General features: G+C 39.4%; 2 protein-coding genes across 2 annotated transcripts in view; both read right to left on the bottom strand.

The window, feature by feature from the left end:
* Window positions 1-10,907, bottom strand: part of LOC307041325 (PDZ domain-containing RING finger protein 4) — a 105,792-nt gene extending 94,885 nt beyond the window's left edge. The window contains exons 1-2 of the mRNA XM_079684655.1: window positions 10,339-10,907; window positions 9,733-9,816 (exon numbers count right to left, since the gene is read on the bottom strand). Coding sequence (XP_079540781.1) covers window positions 9,733-9,816; window positions 10,339-10,824 — 570 coding nt within the window. The 5' untranslated portion in view covers window positions 10,825-10,907. The remainder of the gene's footprint in view (window positions 1-9,732; window positions 9,817-10,338) is intronic.
* A 3,439-nt stretch (window positions 10,908-14,346) lies between these two features.
* cntn1a (contactin 1a) overlaps window positions 14,347-17,216 on the bottom strand; it is a 65,493-nt gene continuing 62,623 nt past the window's right edge. The window contains exon 24 of the mRNA XM_079682765.1: window positions 14,347-15,912. Coding sequence (XP_079538891.1) covers window positions 15,836-15,912 — 77 coding nt within the window. The 3' untranslated portion in view covers window positions 14,347-15,835. The remainder of the gene's footprint in view (window positions 15,913-17,216) is intronic.

A 17,216-nucleotide genomic window follows, 5' to 3' on the forward strand; every position in this document is an offset into this window, starting at 1 on the left:
AATGAGCTTCGACTAAACGGTATAAGAATATTACATCATCAATATCACAACAATATACTTGAGACTTGAAATTGAGTCAAACTTCTACTCCTTTACTTGAATGTTGTAAGACTTGAAGACCTGATTTAAAAACTTAAATATTCAAGCCTCAAGGTTCAACCTGTTAGTCGCCTAAAGTACCGCTGAAAAGTTACGAAATTCCCCCAAAATTATGATTTTATTAGCGAAACAAATTTAAATCAACGTCCACCTGTCCTGGAGCTTTTAAAAACATCCCACAGTCCTCATCAGCAGCTTCAGATTTATCAGTGATCATTGAATTGTGGGGGCTCAAAGATCTCCATGACGACCAATCATTAGGACTTATCCATGCAAAAGACTTGGTCACAGTTACATGAAAAGAAAAAAATGTGACACAGCTTTGAAGGAAGAATATTTCTGTGAATCCTTTTAATGGTCGGCATTTAAGGACCTGAAAGATCTGCGTTTGACTGAAAAAGGCTTTTTTCTTTTGGACTTTAGACTCATGAGGAAACTTGCTACTAGATTTGAGAATTGACTTACTGTAAGTGCCTGAATATTGCTTTGAATAAGCCTATATGATCATCTTAGAGACTTTAAATACTGTGGGCAATACAGTCAATGGTAATGAAATGACTGTATCATTTCATTGACTCGCATCATTCCTACAATTTCAATTATCTAGGCTGAAAAGAGGACATTTATTATGTTTATTTGAAACATTGACTTTTCTTCCAAGTTATTTGAACTATTATAATTAAAACTCAGCTCTCTCTGTAAGACAACAGTAATAATTATGAATATTCATACTCTATAATTCCCTGCAAACCCATTAAGCTAATTAAAAAACACATCCATCCGAGCTTCTACTCTCAATTCCATAAATAACACGAAGCCGCTGATTGGAAAGGAATTAAACAGCTCTATCTGGCTGCTAAAAGAATACACTGAGACTTCTGCTAACTAGTTCCTAAGCGGTCACGCTACAACAGGCAAACACCGCTCTGTGGTTATCACAGGAATACTCCACTCATTCATTGTGATGGGGAAGACTTGAGATTTAATGTTGCCGTTGTTCAAAAATGTTATTGTGGATTAATGGGATGAGTCTATAAATAAAAGGGACACGATTATTGTTCACAAGTTAGTGTCTCTGGAAGAGGAAGCCTGTTTTTACGAGGTAAAAATTAAAAGATGGCGGTGTTAAAACGTGCAATAACCATCTCAGTATTTACCTTGGATGAAAATGAATTGAAATATTAAAATGTATCTTAATTTCCCTTTATTTTTATTAGATGCTGTACTAACATTCATAGTGCCCAAAGGATGAATCGCAATGATTTCGATGATTCCTGGACTTATTGCCACCATGAGGTTCAAATTTGTAATTGGGAGTCTTGAATCGAGGCCATCAAATTTGGTAAACAAAATAATATATTGCCCTCACGGTTTGTTTCTAATGCAACAATACTATAGTGATCCTTTCACTTTTCATCCCATACAAGTTTTAATCTTATAACATCCCCATCAGCCTCAACGGTACTGTTATTTCTATTTAGCAAATGTTAAAGGCTAAACCAAGAGGAAAAACATGGTACTAGTTCAACATCCCCTTGTTAGCATCCTCTCACTATGACCATGATAATTACAAAACTGTAAGCCAGGCAATACTTAGCCATTTCTTTTTTAAATACATTTTTGGAAAACTGTCATTCTACCTTTATCTCAGTTATCGTTGTTACATTTCCAGAGAAAGAGTGAAATGGCTGATAGATTACAGCAATGATATCTAGCAATTGGGGGTAAAACACAAACTAAATCAATGTCTGACACAACTCACAACTAGATACAACACAATACAATGAAAACAGTATCACAAACCACAACATCGTGATCCAGTATTTCAATGTTCTCTTACACCCTCAGATAGTGCCATATGCTTTGGCTTATGAAAGCATGTAATGTAATACCTTGCTGTAAACTGTTTTTTATATAAAAGCTGTACCAAAGAAAAGCTGTTTAGAGTCTGGAAACGTTACAAAGAAAAGAACAAATTATTCTTCAACCTTTTTCATAGCTGTGTGGACCAAAACAAAGTCCTCCTTTGTACTGTGATGAAGGCAGAAATCAAAGATGGATATCTTTAAATCTAGATGGAGGAAACGAAACGATCTGCATGGCTAAATACCAATATGGAGTCACTGGTAAACCAAAGCCATTTCTGCCAAAATCCACCTGTGCACGTTTGCCAGCATTGTGTATGCTACGGTGTGCATCTATCTAGATCTAACACAAAATGTCTGTCTGTTTCCTTCCACTCAACAATGCCCGACACAGGCGAGTGTTGGCCTTCAAGATGAAATGAGAGCGAGGATTCAAAGGGGTAGGCTTGTTTTGATCCCTCGTCTTGGCAGGCGCATAGTGCCGTGCCAGTGTTTGCTAATACCCTGGACGCACCTGGCATATTACACAAGCTTATCCCTCTCCTCAACACCTCCCTAATGTTCTGCACCAGTCTCCCAATGTACAGTTGTGTCTCAGACTATATGGCAGCCTCTGCCCAGATGTAATTAAGTCCTAATCCTCCTGTCGACAAAAGCAGAGGCAGCCTTAATTCAGTTTGCAGATTAATGTGAAGCAAATACAGTGTGCAGCCTGGTGCTTTGATGATACTGCACTTCCAGGGAAAGGCCAAAGGTAATGTCACGGTCTTCTCTGACAAAGGCCGTGATGTGTAGTCCAACATGATCCATAGAGGCATTTTAAACTCTGCAGATTATCTGTAATGGATTCAACAGTGTGAGGCCCCAGTTTCTTTATGGGTTCAGGCTTAACTGACAATAAATGAGCGGACAGCTCAGAGCTGTTTTATGTACTGGGAACCACAACTGATGAAAGTCTTTAATTCAATACAAAGCTTTGTTATTTTTCATGTATTGAATTGTTTATTTGAGGACAATAAACATTAATGAACACTTTAAACAAATCATGCTTCAAATGTAAATATGCCAGATTTTAGCTTTGAGATCATTTCCATCCGTAGTCCCTCACATACAACATATAAGAACATGATATTTATATAAATAGCAAAAATAAATACATGATATGCAGAATGAGCAAGAGCAGCATACACAAGTATTTATGACATGGTAATACAATATATCAGCTACGACATATAAAGTGCGAGAGGAGATACCCCTGTGTTAAAGTGCATTTAGCGGTGATTGCACGTCCGTTTGTTTCTCAACCATTCTTTGAGTTGACCTTTAAAACTATTGAGAGTGGGAGAAGTTGTGAATAATGTTGTTTTTCTACAAAATAACAAGGGTTCATTTGTATTCAAATCAAACAAAAATAATGTACGTGCCCAGTATCACAATTACACATTTGTTTCAGGGGGCTTTAACAGTGTGTCTAGCCAACAGCACCCTTTGTCCTTAGCACCTTACAGAGGACAATGGTAAACTCCCCAAGGAAACCCCACAATAATGGGGAAAATACCACTTCTTTATGTAGGATTTGGACTTTTCAGACTTTGGTGACAAGTGGCTGAAGACCAATCCATCGGAAATGTAACCCAACACATTAAGAGCACACATTGACTGCAGACCTCCGCAAAGGTCAAATAGCCCCATCTCCAAACGTTAATGAAAGCATTTTCGGTTCAAATATGGAATTATGGTGTGGCAAATCAGACTATGGCGGGCTGCCACAGTCAGGTTACTAATACGACTCCCTGGTATATCTTTAATTGTTGCTGTGTACTAATGCCCATGTCCAACACTCAATTGTAACCGAATAAATGCATTTGTTATATCAAAGTCTGTTTGGTTACCTGTATGTTTCTTTGTGTTGAATATTTCTTTTTTTAATTCAATACAACTAATAACTCTGACAAACTAACACCTGGTGAGAGAGCGCTGTATCCAAGCTTTCCCAGTTTAAAGTCCAGCCACAATGGACCTCATTTACACACTCATTACAAGCTGTGTGTGTGTGTGTGTGTGTGTGTGTGTGTGTGTGTGTGTGTGTGTGTGTGTGTGTGTGTGTGTGTGTGTGTGTGTGTGTGTGTGTGTGTGTGTGTGTGTGTGTGTGTGTGTGTGTGTGTGTGTGTGTGTGTGTGTGTGTGTGCAAATGCAGCTGTATACTTGCTGACTCAACGCGTTCACTGTAATTTCCCTGTAGCAGCTGTAGGTTTAGCCACATGTTTATCACGACTAGAGGAAAACCAGCAGGTCCGTGTGAGTTCAAAAGGCATCAGGTCATTGAGTAACCAAACCCCCCCAGTGGTGGATAAGATGGGAACAAAGGGGGCGACTGAATTCAGATTGCACCGCAGATGTTTGGTTGGTGAATCAACTTCACAACAAGACATTTTCTCACCACACTTGGAGACAGAAGAAAGAGTATGGTCACACAAGAGCTTGTGCACAGTGGATCTTCATGATATCAGTCTTAAGTTGAGTAGAGGGGTTACAACAGGGGGTATTGTAACACTTACTACGTAGGCAAATTATGTTGAAGCAAAACTTTAGCTGAGCAAAAATGTGCTATAATGTGGTTACTGATCTCCAGGGTGGATGCAATGCAATACTTTTTGAACTGTTTATAATAGATTTGTGTCTTTGAATGGTGTACATATTTTACAAATTATCTGTACATACCTGTATTAACGTATATCTTGTGCCTGAGTATAAATAAGCAGTTCCATGTACACAGAGGTATCCCTTTAAATACCACATATAGAAGTGACCTGGAAAGTTTCTATCCAGCTTACAGCCTCAAGGCTTTTTTCCAGATGTTGGTTGAACAATCCTGAACTCAAGATTTATTTTACAGAAAAGTCAGTCGTTCTACTCCTGATGAATAACACCCGTAACTAAGTGTTTCCTGCTGTACTGTGCACCTGAGAGCGCAGCTACAGTACAGGACTGAGCGGCAATACATGAACATCTGCTTAAACCTTGTTAGTGGAAAATAAACTTCAGAGAAACTGTCTGCAGATACAGAGGAAAAGTGTCATTGTTGAATTGCGGTGGACCGTACTGATTTCTAAAATATCATCAAGCTCATTTATATAAATCAAGAAGGAAACACCTCAACAAAAACTAATTATTAAAGCTTCACAGAGTAATATGTTCTGCTGGCCGCTGTATTAATATAAGCTGGCTGCTTCTAATACACACAGATACACACAAAGGGGCTTCTATGTAAGCCGGCTGTATATTTCATTTTGCAGATGATTTCATTGTATGAGGAACATAGTAAAAAAATCAAACAATTTATCTGAGTTCAGGTCACGATGATTTACTCTCCAACCTCCTTGGACCAAACTAACCAACATCCCTCTGACACTCAATAGAGGTCTTTGAACACGAAGGGGCAGATTTACCCAGAATGCTCCTCATCAAGAGCGTGGTGGTCTTTAGTGGAAACGGTTTTATTTTCACACTTCCTGCCTAACACGACAGACCTGTTGCTTGAGTAAATACATGCAAACAAACACAAAACAGTCAAAACCCACAAAAGGTGCACGATTTACTCTCAGTTCACTGCTGTTGGTCTGTCCAAATCCACAACCCTGGAATCTGGAATATCCTAATCTGAATATCTGCCTTATTAGCAAACACACACACACTTGCCAGGAGCTTTGGAACAACAAAGCAACACCTGCGAAACCTAAACACATTCCTCTAAAATATGCATAGAGATAAGCAGGAGTAAGACATTAAACAAGAACCGTAAATGCTGCTAAAGAGGCATTGAATAATTAAGTACTTATCTTAAGCAGATGTATCTTCAATCTAAATTAATGCAAAATTGGTGTGTTTTAAAATTGGAGAGGAAATGTGGAGCAGGGCGGTCCCTTTCTCACAAGCAAAGGATAAACAACCGCAGTGTAAATTCTAGGCACGAAGTCCAAAACGGAGCAGGACAGGTAGAGAAAACCCCTCCAGCGGGCTTTACATGCCGGTGTAGAAAAATACTGTTCAATGACTCAATTTACAAATCCACCAGTCCCATTTTCTTGATCTGTCAGCAGTGAGGGAAACAGACAGCGAGCAGTAAAGCAATGACTTTATGCTATTTATTCTGAATACAGGCGTTCTTTTCCATTTTCAGCAAAGAGCTTCGGGGAATTGGAGCACACGGAGACTATAAAGTCGTCTAGACAAGCAGTAAAAAGATGTTCACAACTGTGCGCCCAACTGATTTGACCATTAGACATCTGCCATGGTTTGCAGCAACATGTAAAAAAAATATTCTTCCGTATCTCTCAACACGTTACATTTCATGTTATCCCCCCCAACCACCCAACTTCAATGAGAAAAAGATATTCACTTGTTTTTTATCATTATTTTGGAGCTCAGTCTGGGCAAAGACGAAATCAAATCAACTGACATAAAGCAGAGGTCATAAATCCATCTTTTCTCTTGTCGCAAAGCAATCTTCTCGTGTCACCTTTTGTTATGGAAGCAAACAAACTGGCCTGCTCTCGTCCCCGCCTGTCACGCAAGATAGGATTTTGATGAGACTGATACTCGAGTTGTCTAGTACCGGCTCCTTCCTTACCTTAACCCTTCCACTTTCTTTCTTTTAATCTGAACATGAATAAGAAGCTGGAGCAACCATACTCTTAAACTCAGGCAGGTGAAAAGGCCTCAGTGTTTCTTTCAACAGCCCTCACATGCTGAAGTGTCGCAGGCACAGTTCGGGTCAACCAAATAGATTTTTACTGTGCAGTAGACGCTTTCCACAGCTTTCAAAGTATCCAATTCCTTTGTTTCCAAATTGACTTCATCTGGGGGATTTCTTGGAGGAGTGGGTCTGTTACACCCCACCTCTGGTTTCATTGTGTATTCTTCTGGTTTTAAACAAACACACAGGCAAATGACATGGACAAATGAAGATGACTGTATGTTTTTGCAGTGGTGAGTAATCCGGTTGCCGTTTCAATGCTGCATCTTGCTTCCATTATCCCATTTCAACAAAGCAGTACAGGCTGACTCACACACAGCCGGCGACTGCATTCACTGTCAGCCCAGCGAACAGATCAGCTGGATCTGAATCAGCACATCTCTGAAGTACATGGGAAAATGTGCTGGAAATCGCATTAAATTGCAGTCTTACTGGCAGTCCACTGCTATCTCAGTCTCTGTTTTCTCTAGCTTTCCTTCTAAAAACTAGGATCAACAAGCTGTTTTCTACAGCAGCAGGATCATTGACAATGAAGAACCACTGGCATCTGTTGAGGTGCTTATGTGCTGGAGCTACTTCACAAAAAGAGATAAATATCAAATAGAAGAAACGTGAAAAGATTAAGCAAGGTGTAACTCAATTAATTTAGTTGACAAGCCATTTCACGGTTGGTTCGCTAAACCTGATCGCTGTGCATCAATTGTCAAATCAAAGTTTAGCAAGTGTAAAAAAAGATATATTAAGAACTGGCACAGTTGTGTGTAATATAGTATTCCCAACGGTGTTGAAGCAGGTCCTGGAAGCTCGAGTAATACATCAGCAGCTCTGTCCTGCTTTTTAATTCAGAGAACCCAGACAAACTCAGAGTTACAATTTCCAATCCACATCCCAAAATGCCATTTCAAAACGCAAGCTATTAAATAAATGGGACCAATTAGTGAGCATACAGAGTTATGTAAAACTAAAAACAAAAGGTACAGTCTATTTTCTTATCATACTGAAGCATAATGAGGGCTTATTAGCCACCCTTCAAAATAAGAACAAAGCCGCACCTCTATTTCCAAATCTTCTCTATACTGTAGTATGTGAGGGTGCTGACCTGAATTGAGGGCCATTCTTTTCTCATAATTTGAAGTACATTCACTACAAATAAATAAATAGGGTTTTATGTGAATCTTCTATCCTCTTTTCCTTTCTTTTATTCATATCAACTTTTTAAATCCTAAATGAATCACATTTTAAGCAATAGGTGTGATTTCCTGTAGCAAGAAAAATGAATCGGCTCATAATGAGAAGCCTGCATAGAGTCGGTGAACCATTGTTTAAAAGAAATAAGCTATATTTTCCTTGTAACGCTGCATAAAGTATGGGCCTTGCTACAACGGTAACTAACGTGTCCAATTGGGCTTTCCAACCACACAAAGGGACGATCCATAACTGCTACTGGGATGTTCACTAAGGTACCAAACTGTATTGTCTATGCAAGCAGAAAGCCCATCGCTTTTTCAACAACATGGATTTCCACAAAACAGTGAAAGTTTGTTTTATGAACTGCAACCCAGCTCTCTCAAGTATTGGAAAATCCATTTAGAAAGCAAAGGGAGAAACAAACAATGAGAAAACTATTAAAGACGCATTAGAGTGGTGAGTTTGAGAAAAAAGGAGCTGCTGTGTTACTGGCCAGCACTGGCAGAGGATGTTGAACAGTTTTCCACATTAATCAAAAGACAGTCTGTCACACTCACAGCATGATGTAGGCAATTAGAGAGATACTTTATATCACCATCACCTCGATTAAACCGGGCCACCGTCAGCAGCCGCCCAACCACAACAAGAGGCTCTGGCTGGAGGGTTAATAACACAAACTTCTTTGTGAGCTTACTGAAATAAGAGCTATTATTAGATTTGGCAGCCACGGAGAGAGGTTTGATGAATTATTCCCAGCTATAATAAAGATTGAGAAGAAGAGAGAAACTGTTTCCATGCAGTTTAGCCCATCAATTACAGACACTAAACACATTAGGCAAAAGCACAGAAGCAAACAAGCGCTGATTAACATTCAATACAAGCTGTTAACACCAAACGGGAGGGGATGTTTTATTTACTGGCCTTGCTACAGCAAGTATCCCATTAGATCTGAAGGCTTTTCTAAAAGCACCTCTAGAAAAGGTTCTCACTCAAAGTATTTGATTTAAACTTTAAGCATTTTTTTTATTATTTAATTATGTCTTCTGATTTTTATCCCGGGAATATTTGGTGCAGGAATAGGCTTTCAAATGTCCATTTTATATTATTTGCAAGGGCTGGACTTCAGTTCAAAGTGAAATGTGATAAGGTGTTCTGACCTCAAACTTTCAAAACAAGGTAGCACACTAACCAGACAATGACATTGGATCAGCTGTGACCCGAAGAAAAGGACAAAGACCCCTTTAGAAGGATTTCTTAGGTCACAAGATGGACAAAACAAGGTCAAATCTAGGACATGAACACCACAGAAGCTATAAACGTGGCGCTGGTGATTACAATTGCATACAGGCTAATATAGATGAAACTCCTCTTCCAATTTCTCCAAACACACTCTGGCTTTGAGAAAAGGGACCACACCAAATGACAAACAGAAGTGTGTGACGAGAGATTATGTTCTATAAGCTGTCTTCAGTCAGAGTTTGCTATCACTCCATAGCATTTACTGAGATCCCAGAGTCAACATTTACACTAAGTATTGTCTGGCAGCAGCAGGCCTGAGCTGTGGCTGCAGGTGAGACAGGAGGATGAAGCAAACTCCTGGATCACAAGAAGCTGCTTTTAAAAACACCTACATTCTTATATCAACACATTTAGAAGTGTCTCAGTGGGGATCAACAGTGATACTGACAGATAAAGTAAAAAGCATATGCTGCTTCTGGACATTTTTAGATAAGCACAACCAAACTTGTGTTCTAAAAGTGTTTGAATAAGCGATGCAGTATAAGTCAGTGTTTCCAGCAGACAGTAAAGGTTTGCTTGTCTTACCTCAGGTGCTTTAAGCTGCTCCTGAGACTCTCCCTCTTTATCTGAAATCTTGTTTTGAATGTCAGCAGTTGTCCTCACATCCCTCTAAATCAGCCAACAAACAAAGACTTGTGTTAGAGTTAACAACATGTTAGAGGAGGGAGAAGTACTCAGTCCTTGTACTTACAGTAAGTGAAAGTAGAGCTACCAGATTGTAGGAATACTTGGTTACGAGTTAAGTCCTTTATTCAAAATGTTACTCAAGTAAAATTATAAAAGCATTAGCAAAAAAATAAAATATACTTAAAGTGTTTATCAAAGCTGGTGAAGGTGCAGTCAACTTTATTTACTTTGTAAGCTAAAGGATGGCTTGTAAACGTTACTTCATTGGGTAACTAAAGTCATTTTTAAAGTGTGGTTTATATTTCACATCATGTAGTGGAGTAAAAGTACACTATTTACCTTGTTACCTGTCATTTTAGTGGGGTACAAGTAGAGGAGTGGCAGACAATTTAATTACTCAATTAAAAAAAGTCCCTCAAAATTGTACTTACAGCACTGTTGAGTAAAGGTACTTATTTACTTTACACTACTGGCATGAACACATCATATGACCCCCCCTCTCACCTGGCAGTAGCCGGTGAGCTGCTCCGCCAGGCTGTGGATGTGCAGCATGTACTGGTGCAGTCTTCGCTGGTGCTGCAGAGCAGAGAGCTGGGCCTCGGTCTGCAGAGCTGTCACCTGGGCCAGCAGGCTCTGCTCCCTGCGGTTCCACCTGAGCCTCTGCATCCGGGTTTCATGCTCCAAAGTGGCGCTTCTTTCCTCCAGCGCCTCGGTGACGGTGCGCAGCGCCTCCAAACAGCAGTGCTGCCCGGAGCTCATGTCCTCACCGGAGAGCCGCAGCCCGCATCCTCTCTGACAAACACCTCTACCCGCCTGCAGCTCTGTTTGCGACTCCATCATGCCTCGGTTTAAAACTTGACAGGTTGGCTCCTTTTCCGCGCGAGCAGTCGGGCAGTCAGCGCACATAGTTTGCGCAATGCGCGGATAACTTTCCTGGGCAGTAGGCCTACAATGAGTTAGGAGAAAGTTATTTAACAAGTCTGAACACATGAAAGCGTGACAGCACTAAAAAGTTTGACCGGTCTGCGCAGCTCACGCGGGGCTGAGGGGCTGCGCCACTCCTGACGCGATATCAGATGAGATGTGAAGTCTGACTGAGGAGAAAACTTCAGCCTGACTCACTTGTGCACTCTGCTCAGGGTCAATGCGATTTTCCTGCATTTCACACACCCAATTTGATACATCTGACTTTATTGTCACGCCTTAAGTAAAAATATCTTTAAAATCTGGTCTTATTGTGAAGTTTGATTTAGTTTTGTGCGGTTTTAAATTGTGAGCAGCTGCTGTGCACTTTATGCGCGTTATAGATCCTCACCAGCAGATGTCGCTCTTTCTTTCACATACTGTCAAATAGTTAGTTCTTGGAAACATGATCTCAAAACTGGATGGAAAATAGTTATTTAACAGCCCACATCCTGATTGTCTATGGGGTTTTATTGTGCATCATATTAACCCTATATTAAAAGAGTTTACCTCTGGACCAGCAGTGATGACATGTCAGTGAAACGTGTCTCAAGGGGTCGATGGTCCCTCGGTGGTTAAACCCTGGCTTGTAACACAATATCTGCATGGAGACTTTCACTAATAAAGCCTTGAGTCCGGGCCAGTGTTACTTACTGCCTGACACAGCATGACATATTGCAGGCATCTCAGAGAAGGGATCACGTTTCAGGTCTCCCAGCGCAGCAGTCTGGTTCTAGTCTGCCGTGCACCACTTTAAAGTATGTTTTGTGTTGTCTGAGCTGTCAGAGAACAGGTGTAGATTTACAAAGACAATAGCAGAATCTGTCCTGGGACTGCACACCTGTCTGCAAAAACACATGCACAAGGAGGTCAGAGGAGTGTGTTTTTCCTCCTGTAAATCACCATTAATGAAATAGTAGCTATTGTATTACTCTAAAAATTGATTTTAACATATTCAATTAGAGTTATTATATGAACTATTTCTCAGCAAATAGCTATATTTCCAGTCTGGACATTGTATGTAGGAGCAGTCAGGATCACAGCAGCCAGAGATATTGTTAGTGTGTTTTGGGGCAAAGTGTTACACAGCCACCTGGGATCAGACCTATCACACAGGCCATATGCTTGGACTGATAAGCCACTGAAAGAAAAGTTATCTCAGTCTTTTGTTCTCTCTCTGAGCTGATTTCAGTGAATAACCGTTACGACCCCCTGATTGAAGGGGAGAGATTTCCAAAAGCTAAATAAGAATCCAAACTCTAATTCATTTGGTCTGCCCTAATCCATGAAGAGAGCTGATTTCAATCTACTTTTCCTCTGCTGGATACCTGATAGGAGACAAAACGGAAACAGCTGTTTCTGCCTGAAAAACTAGAAATTGACAGAGATGGCCTTATCTGTATTATTAGAGGACAGATTGAAAAGCTATCGCTGATATATCTGGTGCTGGTAAAGAGATTTCTCCTAGAAACAAACTTGGTTTAAAAAATAAAAAGGTATAAAATCCACCCATAAATACAGCTCTTTATAGAAATACTTGCTTTAATAATAGAAGATATCTAATAAATAATAAATGACATTCCAGTTTCTCTTATTTGATGTGTGCGAGCTGCAACACTGCTATGAATATTTCAAATATAACAAGTTTAAAGTTACCATTTTGTGTGAAATATTTGAATCCCAAAGCTGCAAGGACACAGCAGCAGGTGTTGTTTTTCTTTCAAACTAAATTCCTTTTTGTTTAAATGTGTCGGTACATCAAAGGGCAGAGGGAAATCACCAGAGAGTACCAGTTGTCTGACTCAAGTGGAGGATCTGTCTGGATTTGATAACACTTCTTACAACATTTGACACATTTGCTTTGTGTGAGTGAAATTATGGAAATGCCAAACAGAAAACATTCTCCTGGGGTTTCGGCTTTGCTTTGGCTTTCATAGATGGACTTCCATTTTTACAATAACATCTGTATTTCAGGTTTGATTCATAACGTATTCACTAGTAAACTCAGGCTGACTTACTGTTAACTTTTAAACTGGGAATCTTCACTTCTCCTTTTCTCTTTAGATGGTATTTACAGCTTTAATCTATAGTGCAATACAGTAGCTGGGGCTCAAATCCACAATCCTTAATCGGAGGATAAATTAATTGCACATTACTGAAATGCAACAAAAGTGCATTTATTGCTTGTATAATACTTAAACAATTCAGAACTTATCCTTAGGGTTTATTTTGGTCATACTCTATTTACATTATGCATATTCTTACTTGAATTGAGAGTCAAAGTAACATTAGAGATCTCCCTTGATTAATGACACCAACATTGTGGTAGACTGATCTTCAAATAATACAAACTCAGGTGCTTATAAGTAGTTTCCACATTACTGTATGTGACGTTGTACTTCTTACAGTTTAAAGACAAATATTGTACTTTTTTCCACTACATTAATCTAACACTTAACAGTATAGGTTGCTTTTCAGATCAACATTTTTACATATATATTTATGAGGAATACAGTTAAGAATAGCTTCATTGGTATTTATTTAAGACTTTTTAAAAGGGAAAAAGTGAAGGTTCCCTAGTTCCTCCTTTGTAAGGAACGGTTCTGTGTAACAATACTTCTAAATATGATACTTCATTATGTTTTCAAATGTAATTTGACCTCAATTTTGTAAATGTAATTGAGTATTTTCAAGTTGTAGCACTGTTACTTCATTGACCATGGACCGTAAACCTGACTCACACCAATACTCAGACAGAAGTTCTCTGAGCTGCACACACACACTAACAGTCAGAAAGGTTAGTGCAAAACAAGATAACACATGAGAGCATTTTAATAGTTAACTACACTTTTATTGTTCCTTTTCCAGCCAATGATAGGTTCCAGTTTCATCCCTCACAAGTGCTATTCAAGTCCAGCGAAGCACTGAACTTCCAGCTAACAGCCAAACATGCCGCCACGGATGCTATCAAACCGCCTCCATCGTGTGTGAGTCTGCAGGACCATTTCTGAACATGAATGAGTGAGATTCCTTTAGTCAGTGTAAGACTTTCTCCATAAAAAATCCTCTCCCAGAGGCATCATATGAGATGACTGGCTTAATGAAGCTTAACAACACAGATTTAGGCTCTACACGGTCTCTGACGTAAAGGGATGTCACTCGGGAATGGAATGTATTTCACATGAAGCTGAGAGGTTGACAAGTTGCTATGATGACGATTTGTTGCAAAGTAATGTACCGCTTCGTCTCCAATGTCATGCATGTTAGAATGTAGAGCCGCCGCTTCGTCCAAAAGTTCAAGGCATTCATGCATTTGGCAACTCTTTTATGATTTGTCGCATGAAGTAAAACTGGGAAAAGCACTTTGTGGTGGATGTTGATATAGTCACAATGTAGAAGCATGGCCAGCATCAGTCTCACAGGAAATGAATCGGAGGAATTCAACACGCAGCATTCGTTCTCCTCCATTCGAGGGAAATAATGTTTTAAACTGTCCAACCAGAGGTGGGTCATGACATACAAAATAATAATAGTAAACAAAAAAACGACAACAGTTGATAATGTTTATATATCTCTGATCACATGTTAATAAAAAGACAAAAACGGTTCAGTGGAAACAATGTCATGAGATTTTGATGGGCTCCACTGACATGGATGGCTTTGCTTTTCGTCTGCTAATGCCAGATAATGAAAAATTATATATACAAGATTACTGTTAAAGGAGCTAGGCAAGTTGTCTTAGTAGTAAAAGATAAAGTAGCCACAGATGAATCGTACATTGCACAATTATTGGAGGGCATGAGCGTCGCTACCTTTCACTATAACTGTTAATAGTGACTCTCACACAAAGCCATAAACGAGGAAAATGATTACACAAAATAAAATGCCAACATTCTTTACAAAGCACCCGCTGGTACCACTGAGGTCCTAATGATACAGTCAAAACAAAAGTGTTTTTTTAGTCAATTCAACAATGACCCAGATGTTGTGGCAAAGCCTTGATCACTGCACCGTTTTACAAATATACTAGAGGTGGCCGGCAATAAAAATAACCACAGTCTTCTGCTGAAGTTTTAAATTGGACACAGCATGTCTGATATGTTGTTCGGTTCACTTCCTGCTCCTATGGTGTGCTATACTATATATATATATCGCTTTTTTAATATGGATCCATTTCGCTGAACTCCAACACACTTTTTTAACTCTTCTTCCATGTAACGATGTTGACATGCACACAGTTTTGACAGTGGTTTTCTATCAATTGAGCTCATGTTATGGTTTGTACAAGAGCACTGATTGAAGGTCAAACCATTCTTCTTTTTGTTCAAATAACATCCATAGCATATTAGATTAAAAAACAATATCAATTATTGGATGCATTATTTCAGCATGACTTGTTTCTCTATGTTTGTTAATAAGAATCAAGTATGAAAGAAAGAGATTTGCTTTGACTGTATCTTTGTAACAAAGGGTGTGCTTCATTTAAAAAATAAAATGCCACTGAACTGCAAGTAAAGAAAGACATAAAGACATTTTTATAAACGTATACACTTATCCTTCACAGCTACTTGTTAACCTTATACTATGGAATGCACTGTGGGATAGATTTTCTAAAATATCCTAAATCAAATGAAGCCCACATTTCTGAACCAACAGCGTTTTTATCTACAGCATATAAGAAAGGTCGGCTTCATGATGTAAAAAGACTTAACAGCCAACATAAAGTGTAATGCTCACACTTCCAGTCATGATCCATTTTAAAACAAGTCATTGTGAAAGATAAGTGCAGTCGTTTATATAAGGCATATTTAAGTTGACTCTTTTGACACCCCTCCAAAGAGGCTTTTTATGGATACATAAGGGATGTCTTTGTCCAATTCTTCAATTTCTGTGTATATTTCCACAAACATATCCCAGAGGGCAGGAGTTGGAATATATAACGTCCTGGGGGTTACGGGGTGGAACCAAAAGATAGTGGAAATAATCCCAAAGTCCCCGTAAAGAGTCTCCTTCACGAAGGACAAAGATGGCGCTACATTCAGAGGTTCAGGCAGAGGAGGGCCAGCAGGAGCAGGGAGAGGAGGCTGAGAGCCGGGGCGGCCAGGACCCCCCCACCTGAGAGACAGAGAGAGAAGAAGAAGCGTCAGATTCTGCTTTTATGCTGTGCAATACCACTGTTTATGTGGCATATACAGAACGTGCAATATTTTAAACATTTTAAAGTATATATATTTACAATGTCTAAATGTGACTGGCTCCTTCGCTCATTTGATAACTCGCTTTTTAAAATATTGCAACTTTTTTACCATGGTTTTCTTTTTACTTAGTTATTACATGTTTCTATTAGCCTTTTTATTTATATATTATATACAAGTCCACTCATTTTTTGTCTTTTATCTGCACTGTTCCTATCCTGCAGTAATACTGTACATTCCCTGCTGCAGGATAAATAAAGGATTTCTGATTCTGAAAAAGAACGATCAAATGTGTTGCTGATTGTACGGAAAAAATATCTAAATATATCTACTGCGTGTCTTGCTCTCATCCATCAAACTAGAAACCATGTTTGGTGCCTGAAGTGTGATAGTATACCCCATCTGTGCTGAGATCACCTAAAATGCCCCTTCATTTGTCAATGCCCTGCATTTGAAATCCCCCACAGATTAAATTCCCGGGTCTGTGAAATCGAGCTGTCAGGTGGGTCTGCACTGAGCGATAAGGGATAAGGAAAAGCACAGGAGGGGTTTCCTCTACTCATCAAGATCAATTACAGGGGCTTAAGGCCTCCTCCATCCAGTCAGCCTACCTGTCAGTCCATCAGCCGGAGAGGGGGCTATCAAGGCTTTAGTCACGGACCGTAAAGTTTCCCATCTCAGCCCCCCCAATCTAAAGTCTGAAACCCTGAGTGTCAGCGCTGCGGCGGCCCATGGGAACCCTCTAGCTGTGACAGATGATAACCCAGCGCCAACTTTGAACCTTGGATAATCTCAGTAGCAAATGGCAGGCCAGGAATGAACAGTGTCCCTTCAGCAGTGTAGATTTAAAATGTGATTTGATAACTGAAGGCTTTCTTTATTTATGTTCCACTGATGTGAAACTAAACCCAGGTGAAGACAGAATACAGTGGTATCCTCCGCAAGAGATTATTCTCACTCAACTAGATTTAATTTCAGTGTTCATTTAACACAACACACAATTCAAAGAAAGGGTCTTTCTTCTAAAGAAGTGTCATCAGCTTTTCTGCCACCTTTTTATTTTTGTACTTTATTAGAACAAAGATGACCAAAAACAACAAATCAAACTCAGACAACCAAAAACCAACCCAAAAAATGCGATGTTCATTTAATTTATGCAATATAACAATTCTAAAAAGTAACTGAGGGATCATTACATATTCTTATTTTGTCTATAAGTGATAA

The sequence above is a fragment of the Notothenia rossii genome (assembly GCF_949606895.1).
Source record: "Notothenia rossii genome assembly, chromosome: 5".
In the NCBI taxonomy this organism is placed as follows: Eukaryota; Metazoa; Chordata; class Actinopteri; order Perciformes; family Nototheniidae; genus Notothenia; species Notothenia rossii.